Genomic DNA, 13620 nt, shown 5'->3' with positions numbered 1-13620 from the left:
AAGTTATTGAGATCTCGTTGTACATCATGTGATTCCTGCTTTGGAAGAGCACAACTGTTCGGAAACCACGGTTTTCATGTGAGATAGGGCAGCACTTCGTCACTCGCCCAGTGTAAGATCTGCTAAATGCAACCTTCAACAAACATGTTATCTCCCCAAGTTTTCCAGATGCATGGCTTGCAAGGTCACTTGATCTGATTCCAGATGACTTTTGGCTCTGATGATGACTAAAAGAACACATTTACCAGGGCCATGTTCGGTCACTACCTGACATGAAGGCCAGTATAAAGAAACATATTGCTCAGATTACACTGGAACTGCTGCAAGCATCTGTTGAGAGTGTTGTTTTAGGAATGCATCATCTCGTCAATGTCTCGAACTGTGTAAGCTGCAGTTAGTAATGAAATCAACATTGTCTTTCTCAATTTGACTTTTTGTGCTCATGTCCAGTTTCTAATCCATTACATATAGAAACATTTCTATGTGTCATCCTAGCATTCACAGCACCATATTTGCACCTGTTAGTCAAAATTATAACTTTTTTGTTCCCCCAGAGTAAATTGTTAATGCATTAGAATATCTACCAAGTTTCACTGCTGTACAATAATTACAGTCCACACACTGGACCTCTATGAGTAGCTGCACTTTAATTATAACCACCCACTATATTGAGTTGACCTTTCACTACCTGTGTTTTATTCCTCTTTCCTTCAGAGTTCCAGAGAGAGTATTGTAGTCAACATTTTCAAAAATTTTCTCAAAGTCTACAAATGCTGTTAATATTCATGTAATCTTTGTACAAGACAGAATCCAGAAATTGTTGATAAATACTTGAGAAGGTAATTTATTTTTTGTATCATGCAAGTAGTGTAATGTAGTGACATACAGGACACCTGCAAGTGAAAAATATTTGTTACTTTCAGATACTCGGTGAGAATGAGTACCGAGTCCCTTCTCTTTAATAAGTTCATTGACTTCATAGTTATTGTATATTCACTCATAGGCTTTAACTTAACTGTTTGTATTAAATAATATACTTGGCATACACAGGGCCTCACACTATTCATGTTTCACAGCTTTGAACACTTGTTAATCTACTCTAATGTGAAACGCATCTTTTCTATTGAAAAAGTGCCCATAGCTGTTAAGGTATGCATTTTAGAGCCCATGTTTACTAGACGTTTTTTGTTGTTTCCCTCTGCAACCTCTAGAAGTATGTAACATGAATTGTGAAACACCCTGTGTAAACATCTGTAGAGATTTAGGATGCCTCTTCCAACATTCGTTCGTGACAGCAGCTGCGACTGTCAAAAGTGGAAGCAAATAAATGCAGGTTGTCTATTTACTGCACATTTGAAGAATTGCGTAGCATTCAGTTAGAAGGATTATTGGTAAATAATACTTTGGTAACAGTGACTAACAACAGTATGATTTCTATGGTGATGGCTGTCCTGGTACAAATGTTTTTGGTATAAAGTGTTCCCTGCAGTATTCGCATAGTCACTGTTCTTTACTAAGGACATAACAGACACATTGTATTCAGTCCCCCTGCGGGTCCGGGGTAAGAATAGGCCCGAGGTATTCCTGCCTGTCGTAAGAGGCGACTAAAAGGAGTTTCAACTGTTTCGGCATTCCATGTGATGGTCCCCTTGGGGTTTGACCTCATTTTTTCAAAATTCTACAGAAGTACGAGCCTTTTGGGGAAGGACATCTTACGTGGTGTATCACTGGTCCTCAGTGCGCTAAGACCTTGGCACTCAGCATTGTAACGGCGTTGTAACCACACCCACTATTCCTCCAATTGGGCCTAAACGCCAGATGGGTTGCACACGTTCCGCCCATAGTGCGTCCCCATCTGCACCTGCGTTCATGATGGACTTTCCATTGCACCCGAAATCCAGCACAGTAGCTAGCCCGTTGTGGTGGGGTCGTCATGTACCCTCTAGGTTGTAGCCCCCTGACAACACAGGGATCGTACTGCCGATACCTGAGCTGCACCCTCCCCACGTCGGCCAAGGAGTAGATGCCCGTCTCCTTGGGGCATCAGGACTCCCGGCAACGGTCATCCTGCCAGGTGGCCCTTGCTGAGGCTGGGTGGCGCCCGTGGGGAGAGCCCCTGGTCGGAGTGGGTGGTATCGGGGCGGACGTTTCGCAGATGAAACGTCAACATGTATCAGGTCGTTCTGCGGCAGAGTCTTTTAAAAAGAAAGGTACTGTCTCTGGTTCTGGTTCTCCTGCCCTTTCCTCCTTGGCCACTCCCTGGGAGGAAGGACAGGCCTGCCGGCTTGGGGCGAAGTACTTCCCCCGCTATTTAGTCTGTTCTCGGACTGATGGGGGGGTGTTCGCCACCTCCAAGTCCATGTTCTTTGTCCAGCACATCGAGGACATCTTCGGGGAAATTGAGGCTCTCAGTAAAATGCGTTCGGGGTCCGTTCTTATAAAGACCGCCTCCGCCACACAGTCGGCGGCGCTCCAGGCGTGCGACAGACTAGGGGACAGCCCAGTGTCCATTGTCCCGCATCTGGCACTGAATAGGACGCAGGGGGTAATTTTTCATCGGGACCTCCTGCTTTAATCTGATGAGGAGCTCAGGGCCAACCTGGAGCGCCGAGGCATGCATTTCGTCCGGCGAGTTCAGCGCGGCCCCAAAGATCGTCGCATCGACACCGGAGCCTTTATCTTCACCTTCTAGGGGGACATTCTCCCGTAGAAGGTAAAGGTGATGTGCTACCGGTGCGACGTGCGACCTTACGTCCCGCCTCCTATGGCTGCTTTTGGTGTTTGCGCTTTGGGCACATGTCGTCACGGTGTGAGGCAGAGCCCCTTTCTGGCGATTGTGGACGTCCTCTTCGTGAGGAACATGCATGCACCCCACCACCTCGGTGCGTCAATTGTCCTGACATCCACTCGCCTAGATCTTTAGACTGCTCCGCGTATCAGAAGGAGAAGAAGATCCAAGAATTAAAAACTTTGGATTGTCTCTCTTATTCTGAGGCCAGGAAGAAGTATGACCGCCTCCATCCCGTGACGTTGACAACTTCGTTTGCCTCAGTCGTGTCCACTCCTTCCACAGTATCCTCACCCCTATCCTGTCCCCCCTCCACCCTCACCCCATCTGGGGTCTATGCCTCCGCCTCCCAAATCCCTCCCTTCCAAATCCTCCTCCCTCGTGGCCCCTGCCCCCTCTGCCCCAGGGGCCACCCTTCCTCCTCCTCCTCCCCCTCTGCCGCCTGAGAAGCGATCCTCTTCTCAGACGTCCATCGGGGAAACGTTCCGGACCCCGGCTTCCGAGGTCCGGCATTCCAAAACGGACCCCGCACGTGAGGACCTTCTTCGGGTCCAGCCTACCATCCCCGTGCCTCATCGGACTTCCAAGAAGGCCTCCAAGAAGAAATCTTTATCCCCCTCTCCAGCTCGGCGCGTTTCGTCTGACGCTCCATCCGCGAGTTGCTGCTCCCGGCCGTCCTCAGTTTCGCCGGGACGCTCTGCTGCCAGGCGCTCAGCTGGCCTCTCGTCGGCGAATGATGCTGCCCCTCCTACGCAACCCGGGAAAGCGGCCGCAGCTGGCGATGACTCGATGGAACAGGATCCGCCTCCCGCCGGTTGTAGCGTTGTTCCCTCGAAACCTGGCCCTCCCCGGCCGTCTAGGTGACCAGCTCTTCACCCGTTTCGTTCCCCCCTTTTTTCTGACTAGCGATGGCTTTCTTACATTGGAACATCAGAGGTATTCGATCTAATCGGGAGGAATTACAACTGCTCCTCCGCCTGCACTGTCCACTCGTCCTTGGTCTCCAGGAAACCAAGTTGCGCCCAACTGACCGTATTGCTTTTACCCACTATACCTCGGAGCGGTCTGACCTCACCCCTGCGGACTGTATTCCGGCTCATGGTGGGGTCATGTTGCTCGTTCGGGACGATGTCTATTACCATCCCATCCCATTGACCACCTCACTCCAAGCAATAGCTGTCCGTATTACTCTTTCTGCCTTTACTTTTTCTGTTTGTACCGTCTACACTCCATCGTCATCCGCAGTTAGTCGTGCTGACATGATGCACCTGATTGTTCAGCTTCCTCTCCCGTTTTTATTGTTTGGCGACTTCAATGCCCATAATCCCCTTTGGGGCTCTCTTGCATCCTGTCAGAGAGGCTCCCTCTTGGCGGATGTCTTCAACCATCTCAATCTTGTCTGCCTCAATACTGGCGCCCCGACTTTCCTCTCGGACTCCCTTGGTACAACGGATCCAGCAGTCCCTCCATTCTTTTGCTGATTGTGGCTCTCCTGTCAGCTTCCTGTGGGTTCCTGGTCATGTAGTAGTGCCTGGGAATGAGGCTGCTGATGCTGCAGCCAAGGCTGCAGTCGTCCTGCCTCGGCCCGCCACCCATTGTGTCCCGTCATCTGATGTTAGTGGGGTTGTTTGTAAGAGGCTTGTGTCGTGGTGGTGGGCTGCTTGGTCCTCACTTAAAGGAAACAAGCTCCGGGAAGTAAAACTGTTCCCAACTGCTTGGACAACCTCCTCCCGACCATCTCGGCGAGAAGAGGTCCTTCTGGCCAGGTTGCGGATTGGGCATTGCCGGTTTAGCCACCGCTACCTGCTCTCTGGTGACCTGGCCCCGCAGTGCCCTTGTGGTCATGTATTAACAGTGCGCCATGTTTTATTGTCGTGTCCCCGTTTTAGTCAATCTCATGTTGTCCTGTCTCTGCCATCTACTTTGCAGGATATTTTAGCTGATGACGCTCGAGCAGCTGCTCGTGTTCTTCGTTTTATTACTTTGACTGGCTTATCCAAAGACATCTAACTCTTTCACTTATGTTATCTGCATCTTTGTAAGAACTTTCTGGTGTCCCCCCCCCTCCTTGAGTTTTACTAGATTCTATGTGCTCTAACAATTGTGACTGGGCGCTAATGACCTCAGTAGTTGAGCGCCCTTAAACCCCCCCCCCCAAAAAAAAAAAACACATTGTATTCAGTGACCATCAATAATGAAAATAACAAGTGATTTGTCAATGGTGATTGGCTGTTTAGTACCAAATACATACAGTCCAAAATGTAGTCATAGATTTTGCTACTCTTGTCAAGTGATTGTGTAAGCTTAATTTAAAGAACTGAATATTAATTATTTATGTTGATGGTGTTTGCATGCATTATATATAATTTGAAGGTAATTTTTAATTAGTTTACGACTTCAATGGGTGCTGTGTTTCAGGAACAGGAGATGGAGGAAATGTCTGAAGAAGGTGATAGCCCTCAGCCTGAAGAACAGCATCAGCAACCACCTCAGAATGCACCATTTGCACCTGCATATTCCATAAGTAGCCCTTTGACAAGTCAGCGATTCATAAATAGAAGGGCACTGGGAACAAGGTATGTGTTTGAACTGTAATAGGTAACGGCATTTCTCAGAATGCTTATTTTCTATGATGCTTGACTGTGAAATCTGTTGAAAAAAAGTAGTTAAAATTTTTAATGATTTTTTATTAACTCAAAGATGTATATTTCTTGCCTCCCTTATAGTAGACCCACCTTTGACCTCACCTCTGCCCCTTCAGTGTTTAAGCTCATTCTAGAGTGCCCTTCAGTGCTCTGCAGAATTATGAAGAATGTCATTGGTTGTCTCGAAACTTCTTTCGGCTTAAGAGTTTTCATTCGTAAATGAGGAAAGTCATGTGGAGTAATGTGTGATGAGCGGAGGGTTCTAGGGGGAAGACAGTCATCTGATTTTTTTGGCACAGATCTTTTGAAAGGTGCTGGAGAATATGCAGATGTGTTGTTTTCGTAATGACTTGTGAACTTTCGTATCAGGAGGGCGATCAGCCACTCACTCCCACTAACAATGCCAAATCCAAATTAAAAAGAAGGTACAAATCTGTAGACATTGAAACTTGACTGAAACTGTTGCACATTCTCATTTGGAGGTCTTTTTTCCCAACTGCTGTGATGATTGAAATTTTGTGTTAGTGTCTCTGGCCATAAATTTAACACTACAGTGCGTACGGCAAGAGAAGAGCTCTGACAGTTGACGCGGCCTTTGCGCACATGCTTTGTGCATCTATGACAGCCGATCAGATCGTGAGCTTTTGTTTACATTATCGTGGCAACACCCCAGTGTTGCTGCAGTGCTGCGTGACCGCTGCTGACTCGCTGCCCGTCCGTGTCGAATACTGGCAACTGCATTGCCAGCTGTCAGAGCTCTTCTCTCGACGTATGTAGTATAGTCCAAATGTTGTGCAAATCTTTTATCAGCTTTACTGTGTTAGAGGAGTTGCTTGCAAGTGTTTAATCATTGCTACTTATGTTCCTTACCATCAGACAAGGCATACTGCAGCTTCAGGTGTGCACAATATGAAGCAGTGAAGATACTAGCCTCTTCAAAATTTCCTGCAGTTAAATGATAGCAGGCATGCAGCAAATCCATGATTTTCTGAATGTGGGTACCATCACTTGAGGTCAGAGACCTTTCTGGCCACCTTCAGTTGATGAATAATCACTTTTGTATTGGAAGTACCATTTGTAACCTCTTTCTGAGGTTGACTGAAAAGTTCACGTATTTGCCACTTACAGTGTATCATTTCATGTTAATTTGTTGCACCCATAAATCAGATATCTGAAAAATCTCCAGAAACACTGTACCATGTTTCATTCAAATAACAGTAGCTCAGAAACTGACATTAACAGTATAAAATAATGTTTGTTTGTAAGTTTGTAAAAGAATGTGCTGCCAATGGCACGTCACATCACTAAGACACTTTTTTGCTGGTTTAAAGAAAGGTTTTATGCGACAATTATTTTTGCGGTCTTGTATTTCGTTTTGTATTAATTCTGTACATGCTGATGTCCCTCCAGTCAAGCAAAAATTCAAGAAAATGCTATGTTTCAAGCTCTCATACTGCTCATCACACACTTCATTCTTAGTGACTGTATATGCCTACCATCTGTAACTGTCTCACATTTCATTGCTTTCTGTCTGTGTCAAGTTGCATGTCTCCATCTGCATATTCACTCTCACACTTCTACCAGTCCCTTTTTCACTATCTGACCAACATTGGCCTAATTTGATATGTTCATGCTGAGGTATATTCTTGCTTATTTGTTAGGAAATTTTTGTATTTAATGAAGCCATCACCGTTACTTTCATAATACCCCTTTAAATGCCTATATATTGAGTAGAGTGGCACATGGTGTCTCTCTTGAAGTGACCCTGGCAACTTCTCTTTTTTGATCTATCTTTTTAAATGTTTAAGAGAGAGAACAGCTACTCCAAAATCTTATCAATAAGCAAAAGTTGTCAGTAGGTCCCTTTCTGATAAATATTCTAATGGCAGAGGTGACAAACTAACTGTCTTAAATTTCTCCTTGTTTCCCTGTAAACTGTTATAAGATGTTATACAAGTGATCATAAACTGGAGGTACAACTATGGAATGATGCATTAGAGTCAAAACATTACACAGATCATGTTGCTCACTAACTCTAAAGATAACTCTTTACAGTTGCTGTATCAAATAGTTTTTAACGGACTGCCTGCATTAGGTGAAACGGCACTTTTGTGAATAATTTTTGCGTTAACCAAGACCTGAAACTTGCAAACGGTGATGCTGTTCTCCCACTCCGAGAAAGCGCAGGTTGTACTATTTGCTGTTATTTTGCAACTTGCAGAGCTCTACATATCACACTGATGTTGCTACTTAATAAATTTGCTGTGTTACATACATAAATACTTACGTACATACACATATACATACTCATTCCTGTCCTGCAAATGCTTATCAATACTGTATTTTGCCTGCTGTCTTGGAAACCTGGGTGTGGTACATCATGGTATAAAATTTTAATTATTGCCCCTGAAAATAAATTAGCATAATTAATTTTTTGTTGTTTGAAGTGTTTCCATGTGTCCAGCCAGATACAGTCGTCAAATACCCTCGATATTTCAGTGGATAAATGTTCCATGATCGTCAGGTGGTGCTGATACATTAATCTGCCTGCTAGTATGTATCGCTCTCAGGTCCAGGTGCAATTCTGTGCATCGACAGCGCACAGCGTGTCTGGTGGTGGGGAATGCGGAGGGTGCATTAGGTGGTGGGAGAGGCCGCAGTATCTCTTTGGTAGACGTGGCAGAATGATCTCGCGTCCGCTTGCACCGTTGCTCCTTGGTAGAACTTGGTATTGGTTCCCAGGCCTTACTGAGTTGGTAACCAGTGTTCCTGTTAACAAGATTGTTTGTTATGCGAATGTCTATGGCTGCTTTGGAGGTGTAGTCCGGTGGTCAGAAGACTGTCATTCTTGTGTTGCCTCAATTTTTTTGTCTTATTCCAGCTGTTCTCCATCTTGGTTCCTACTGTGCTTCTGTTGTTGGAAGGCCCTTTGGATTTGGTGGTTGCTGTATTCTTTCTTACGGAACACAGTCTCCAGGCATTTGAACTCTGTTGATAGGTTCTGTTAGTCAGAGATCATAACTGCTCTGTGTACCAAGGTCGTAAGCATGCCATGTAGCTGAGGAGGCTGTGTTCTGCAAGAATGGATATGGCAGTTGCCAAATCCAAAGGACCTTCCAACAACAGAAGCACATTAGGGACCAAGATGAAGAACAAACAGAAAAAAAGAAAAAAGGCTGGTGTTTCTACCTTTTTCAGGCAACATGTCGTCCAAAACATGGAGACTAGTGAGGCAACATGAGCTTGACACAGCCTTCTGACCACCATTTACGATTCCCACCTTAATAGGAACAGTGAAAAGCAATGTTGGACTCGAGGAAGAGGATGTATCCAAAATTCTGCGTGGCTGTGGCATATCCTATATCAGCCAAACAATTCATACGGTGGAAGATTGATGAAAAGAACACCAACGCTTCACCCACCTAGGCCAACCAAGCAAATCTGCCTAGCGGAATATTGCATGAATACTGGACAAACAACAGACCACACAAAAGTACTGGTCTCCACAAATAACTACTGGGGCTGCATCTTCAAAGAGGCCACAGAAATTCACATAACAGACAACCTCATCAAAGGCATGGGAACCAATACTAAGCTCTATCAAGGAGCTGTGGTGCAATCAGACATAATCATTCTGCTATGGCCACTGAAAAGATACTGCAGCCCTCCCACCACCTACTGCAGCCTCCACTTGCCCCACCACTGGACACACCGCACGTCGTCGACGCATGGAATCGCACCTGGACCCACGGGGGATACATATTAGCAGCAGAGTTTGAACAGACTATTGCATCAGCACCACCTGATGATGACAGAATGGTTATTCGCCGAAATATCATGGGAATTTGATCATCATAGTTGGCTAGACACCTGAGAAACCCTCCAAACAGCATATACGCCTGGAAAGCCTCAGATCACAAATTAATTTTTTGTTTGAGGGGGAAAAAAGGGGGGGGGGGGGGGGGGAGAAAGTCCAGGTTATAATCACCAACTATGGAAAGGATAGATTGCTACTCACCATAAAGAGGACTCAACAAAGATAAAAGGTCAGTCATCAGCTGCACATGAAAACCTATAATTGGTTCATCGGTTTCAAAAGTTTATAAACGTCATCGTGAGAAGTGAAATAGGCTCAAATCATGATAAGCCAGTGTCAAAATAAAAATCGGGTGGTAATGTCCTACAAAGGATTGGCAAAAAGTACATATGTAAAGCAAGTCTGTTAAAACAAATGTACAAAGATTGAACCACAGAAGTAAAACAAGTTTTGTAAAACAGACGGAAAACAGTTACGCTTAAGAGCCACAACATACCTTTGCTACGGAGTCAATAAAGTAGTGTTAAATCTCTAAAGTATATGTCATGTGCAATGAGTGGCAAACAATTAAATGCCAAATTTCACATCATATATAATATGTGCAAGGAAAGTCGGCCACCAAACTTATGACATGTAGAGCATTGGACATGCCTATACACAAAGTGGGAGTGCTAGTATACATACTAACTGTAATACATTCTGTGACAGTTGAAGTGTAGGCATGCATGAAATCTTATAAAACAATATAAAATGATTATCTAAAGACAATAAACGATGTACCAAGCATTAAACAAATAGACGTATAAAAATAACATCAGTACTATGTAAAGGGGTAAACGAAGGAAGGTAAACCGTTAAGAGTTTATCATCATTTTATAGTGGTGCCATGGGTCACTGGAACAGTGATGATACATTAAACTGTTCAGTATCCAGGAGATGAGGCCAGCTGCTGGACGCATCTTGGCAGGAAACAGAAGTGAGTGAGCTGCAATCCGATTTCGACAGCAAGAAGTAGACGCCACAGAGTCAGAATCATGTGACAGGCCCCGGTGGGTGTTTAGAAGTTGGCTTGCTGTGTGGACATGTGCCTGTAACATATCTAGATTCTAAGTAAATTTTGGTGTGTGAGAACTAATAAACCTTGTTAGGATTCAAAAAGTGACATGACAGTTACACATTAAAAATAAGTAGTAGTTCTTGGTTATACCGAGAAAACGTCATCAGAACATTAAAAAAAAATCTTTTACATAAACACCATTAGTACATATTGGATAGGAAAGATATAATAAAATTAGATTAAAATCTGTGAGCAAGCCAGCTTCGACTATGTAATCAGATACAACAAGAGTTGGGCATGAAGTAGGTCCTGTAAATCATGTAACAAAGAAGCTGTAAATTCAGAAAACAATCCGTTTTTTCCGTGTCAGTTGATAATTCAGCATATTCATAGAGTTAAGGCGAGAATATTTATAAATTTCAAATTCTTCCAAAAGTTTCATTTTGCACCATTTGTCAACTACATGCAAAATATCTGTATTGAGTCAAGATGGCCTGGGGGGCTGTATCTGATTATGCAGTCAAAGTTGACTTGCTCACAGATTTTAAAGTAATTTTGTTGTATCTTTTTTATCCAATATGTACTAATTGTGTTTATGTAGCATGGATTTTTTATGTTCTGACGATGTTTTCTTGATATAACTACAAACTACTATATGTGTAACTGTAACTGTTTACTTTTAAATGCCTACCAAGGTGTAGCTCATTCACTTGTGTTTGCTGTGAACGCGTGTCCAGCAACCGGCTTTGTCTCCAAGATACTGAACAATTAAATGTACCACTGCTGTACCAGTGGCCCATGATGCCACCATAAAATGATGATAAAATTTAAACAGGTTACCATCCTTCATGTACCGCTTTACATAGTAATGATATTATTTTAAATGTCTATTTGCCTAAAACTTAGTGCAAGGTTTGTTGTCTTTTGTTAATAGTTTTATATTGTTTTATAAGGTTTAATGCATACATACGCTTAAACTGTCTTAGACTTTATTACAGATTGTATGTACACTGTCCAATGCACTACACGTCATGAGTTTGGTGGCTGACTTTCCTCGCACATACTGTGTATGACATGAAATTTTATATTTAATTGTTTGCCAGTCATTGCGCACATCATATACTTTCAGAGATGTCACTCTGTAGCAAAGGTATGTTGTGACTGTTAAGCGTAACTGTATTCCAGCTGCTTTACAACACTTGTTTTACTTCTGTTGTTCAATCTTTGTACATTTGTTCTAACAGATTTGCTTTACTTATGAATTTTTTGCCAATCCTTTGTAGCACACTACCATTTGTTTCTTATTTTGACATTGGCTTACAGTTATTTGAGACTATTTCACTTCTGAAGATGACAGTTTACACTGTTGAAACCGGTAAAGTGAACCAAGTAAAGCTTGTCATGTGCAGCTGATGACGGACTTTTTTTTGTTAATATATTCTGCAACTGCTGAGCTACAACAGCGAAAAAAGTCGTAAAGAGGACACATTGAGTTGCAACAGGCACAACAAAAAGACTGTTACATGTTAAGCTTTTGGCCAAAGCCTTCATCAGAAAGGAATACCACTCACTCTTTCACACAGCTGCACACACCTCACACACACAACGGCTATCTCTGGCTGCTCAGACCTTCCCCCATGAAGGCTTTGGCCAAAAGCTTAATGTATAACAGTTATTTCATTGTGCCTGTCTTATTGCCTAAGGATTTCAGTGTGTTCCAGGACTGCAAGCAAGCAAATAAATAAATAATTCTTATATTCAAATGAAAATGGAGTAACGAGGTGTTCAGTTTCCTTGCACTTCATCTGAAGATATCACTAATTCTGTATTTTTAATGATATGTAAATAATTCCATTATGTTACCCCTTTGCTCTCTTTTCTTTTGTAGAATGATAACAACAAACCCTAGCAGCAGCAGTATGCAGCCACCAGCGGAACAAGTGACAAATGAGGAGACTGTCGCAAACCTCTTGCCAGAACATGACGATGGACCAGAAAATTCAACTACTGTATCAGATGAATATACACAGCCACCAGTTTTAGATAATCAGTCATCATCCTTAACCGACGCGTAATGAAGTCCCGCTACGGATATTAGGATATAAGACTGTCTGTAAAAAGAAAGAAAAAAACATTAGAGCAAGTGGAATTGCAGCACCAAATATTAATTGTGCTTTAGCCATTAAATGTCATTTTGGATCACTTGCAAATGTGTATAAGTAAGTTTTTAAGTTTTACCAGTTTTGTTAAGTTTTGCATTACGGACCGGTAATTCTTTGATAATTAAATTATCCTAATCATGTGCACTGATCGTGAAGAGGGATTAAATAGACAATTTTTTTAGCTCCCTCATTTCTGTCGCTGGAAGACGGCAAATGAAATGTGTAGACATTTTTAGTGGAAATTAAGCTGCTCATACAGTTCTTATGGACAGTTATGAACAGGCTGTGACTAGTGTTTAAATATATATGAAACAAGTTTTCTTGTTACATACTAATTTTTATTGACTGCATTTGACTAATCTGGTATTGTTGACAGATGTAAGAGCTAAATGTGATCTAGAAGCCATATTTTGTAAAGAGATTGTTATATGAAAGACACATTGCACATTTTTTATTTGTTTGTTTTACTGGTGTGTATTTGCCAGTTGAATCATTTTCAGTTGCTAGTTGGTTTCTTCTGAAATGGTGTGCGATTTAGAAAGTGCTGTAAACTCCACCAGTAAACTGCAGGTATTAACAATTTGTAATAGAAGTGTAAAGAAGCAAATAGATTCATGGGAAATTTGTTACCTTGTTTATTAGCTCTGAAAGTCTGTCAAAATTGTTGAGCTTTGAGCAGGACTAAGGCTAAAATGTGAATTGTAGTTATGTACACACAGATTAGAAGTCAATGTGTTTGGATCAAATTTTTGTTCTGTTTTACTGTAAGAATGTGTGCTCTGCTTGACTGCCATTTAAAAACTCATGCTTCAAGTAATGTGAATGCAGGTAAAGCCCATAGTAATCATGTTCAAAACATCTGATAAGTATCTGTAATATGTTTTAGGTTATTTGAAATTTTCCTCACAGTGTTGCTTATTTTGAACCATTCGATATTGTTAAACACAGCATACCTTCTTTGTTTTGCTTTGCTGTTGTGATGTTAATATAATGTATTTCAAATTTGTATGATTAGTAGACTGACTGGAAAATATTTTTTTTAACTGGTGGAAGCCATCATTTGCTCTACAGTGGAAAAGTTATGGTACAACATGTAACTGGTGCTTAAGCAATTGAGAAGTGCACATCTGGTCTCATGTTGTCAAAGTTGC

At 42.5% G+C, this 13620-nt stretch overlaps 1 protein-coding gene across 1 annotated transcript in view; it reads left to right on the top strand.

The window, feature by feature from the left end:
* The window catches only part of LOC124777808 (probable ubiquitin carboxyl-terminal hydrolase FAF-X), a 301616-nt gene extending 288401 nt beyond the window's left edge, over positions 1–13215 (top strand). Inside the window, exons 44-45 of the mRNA XM_047253324.1 lie at positions 5207–5364; positions 12196–13215. Coding sequence (XP_047109280.1) covers positions 5207–5364; positions 12196–12382 — 345 coding nt within the window. The 3' untranslated portion in view covers positions 12383–13215. The remainder of the gene's footprint in view (positions 1–5206; positions 5365–12195) is intronic.
* The last annotated feature ends 405 nt before the right edge of the window (positions 13216–13620 follow it).

The sequence above is a fragment of the Schistocerca piceifrons genome, chromosome 2 (genome assembly GCF_021461385.2).
Source record: "Schistocerca piceifrons isolate TAMUIC-IGC-003096 chromosome 2, iqSchPice1.1, whole genome shotgun sequence".
Lineage (NCBI taxonomy): Eukaryota > Metazoa > Arthropoda > Insecta > Orthoptera > Acrididae > Schistocerca > Schistocerca piceifrons.
The sequence above is the reverse complement of the archived record's forward strand: the minus strand, read 5'-3'. Positions and strand labels throughout refer to the sequence as shown.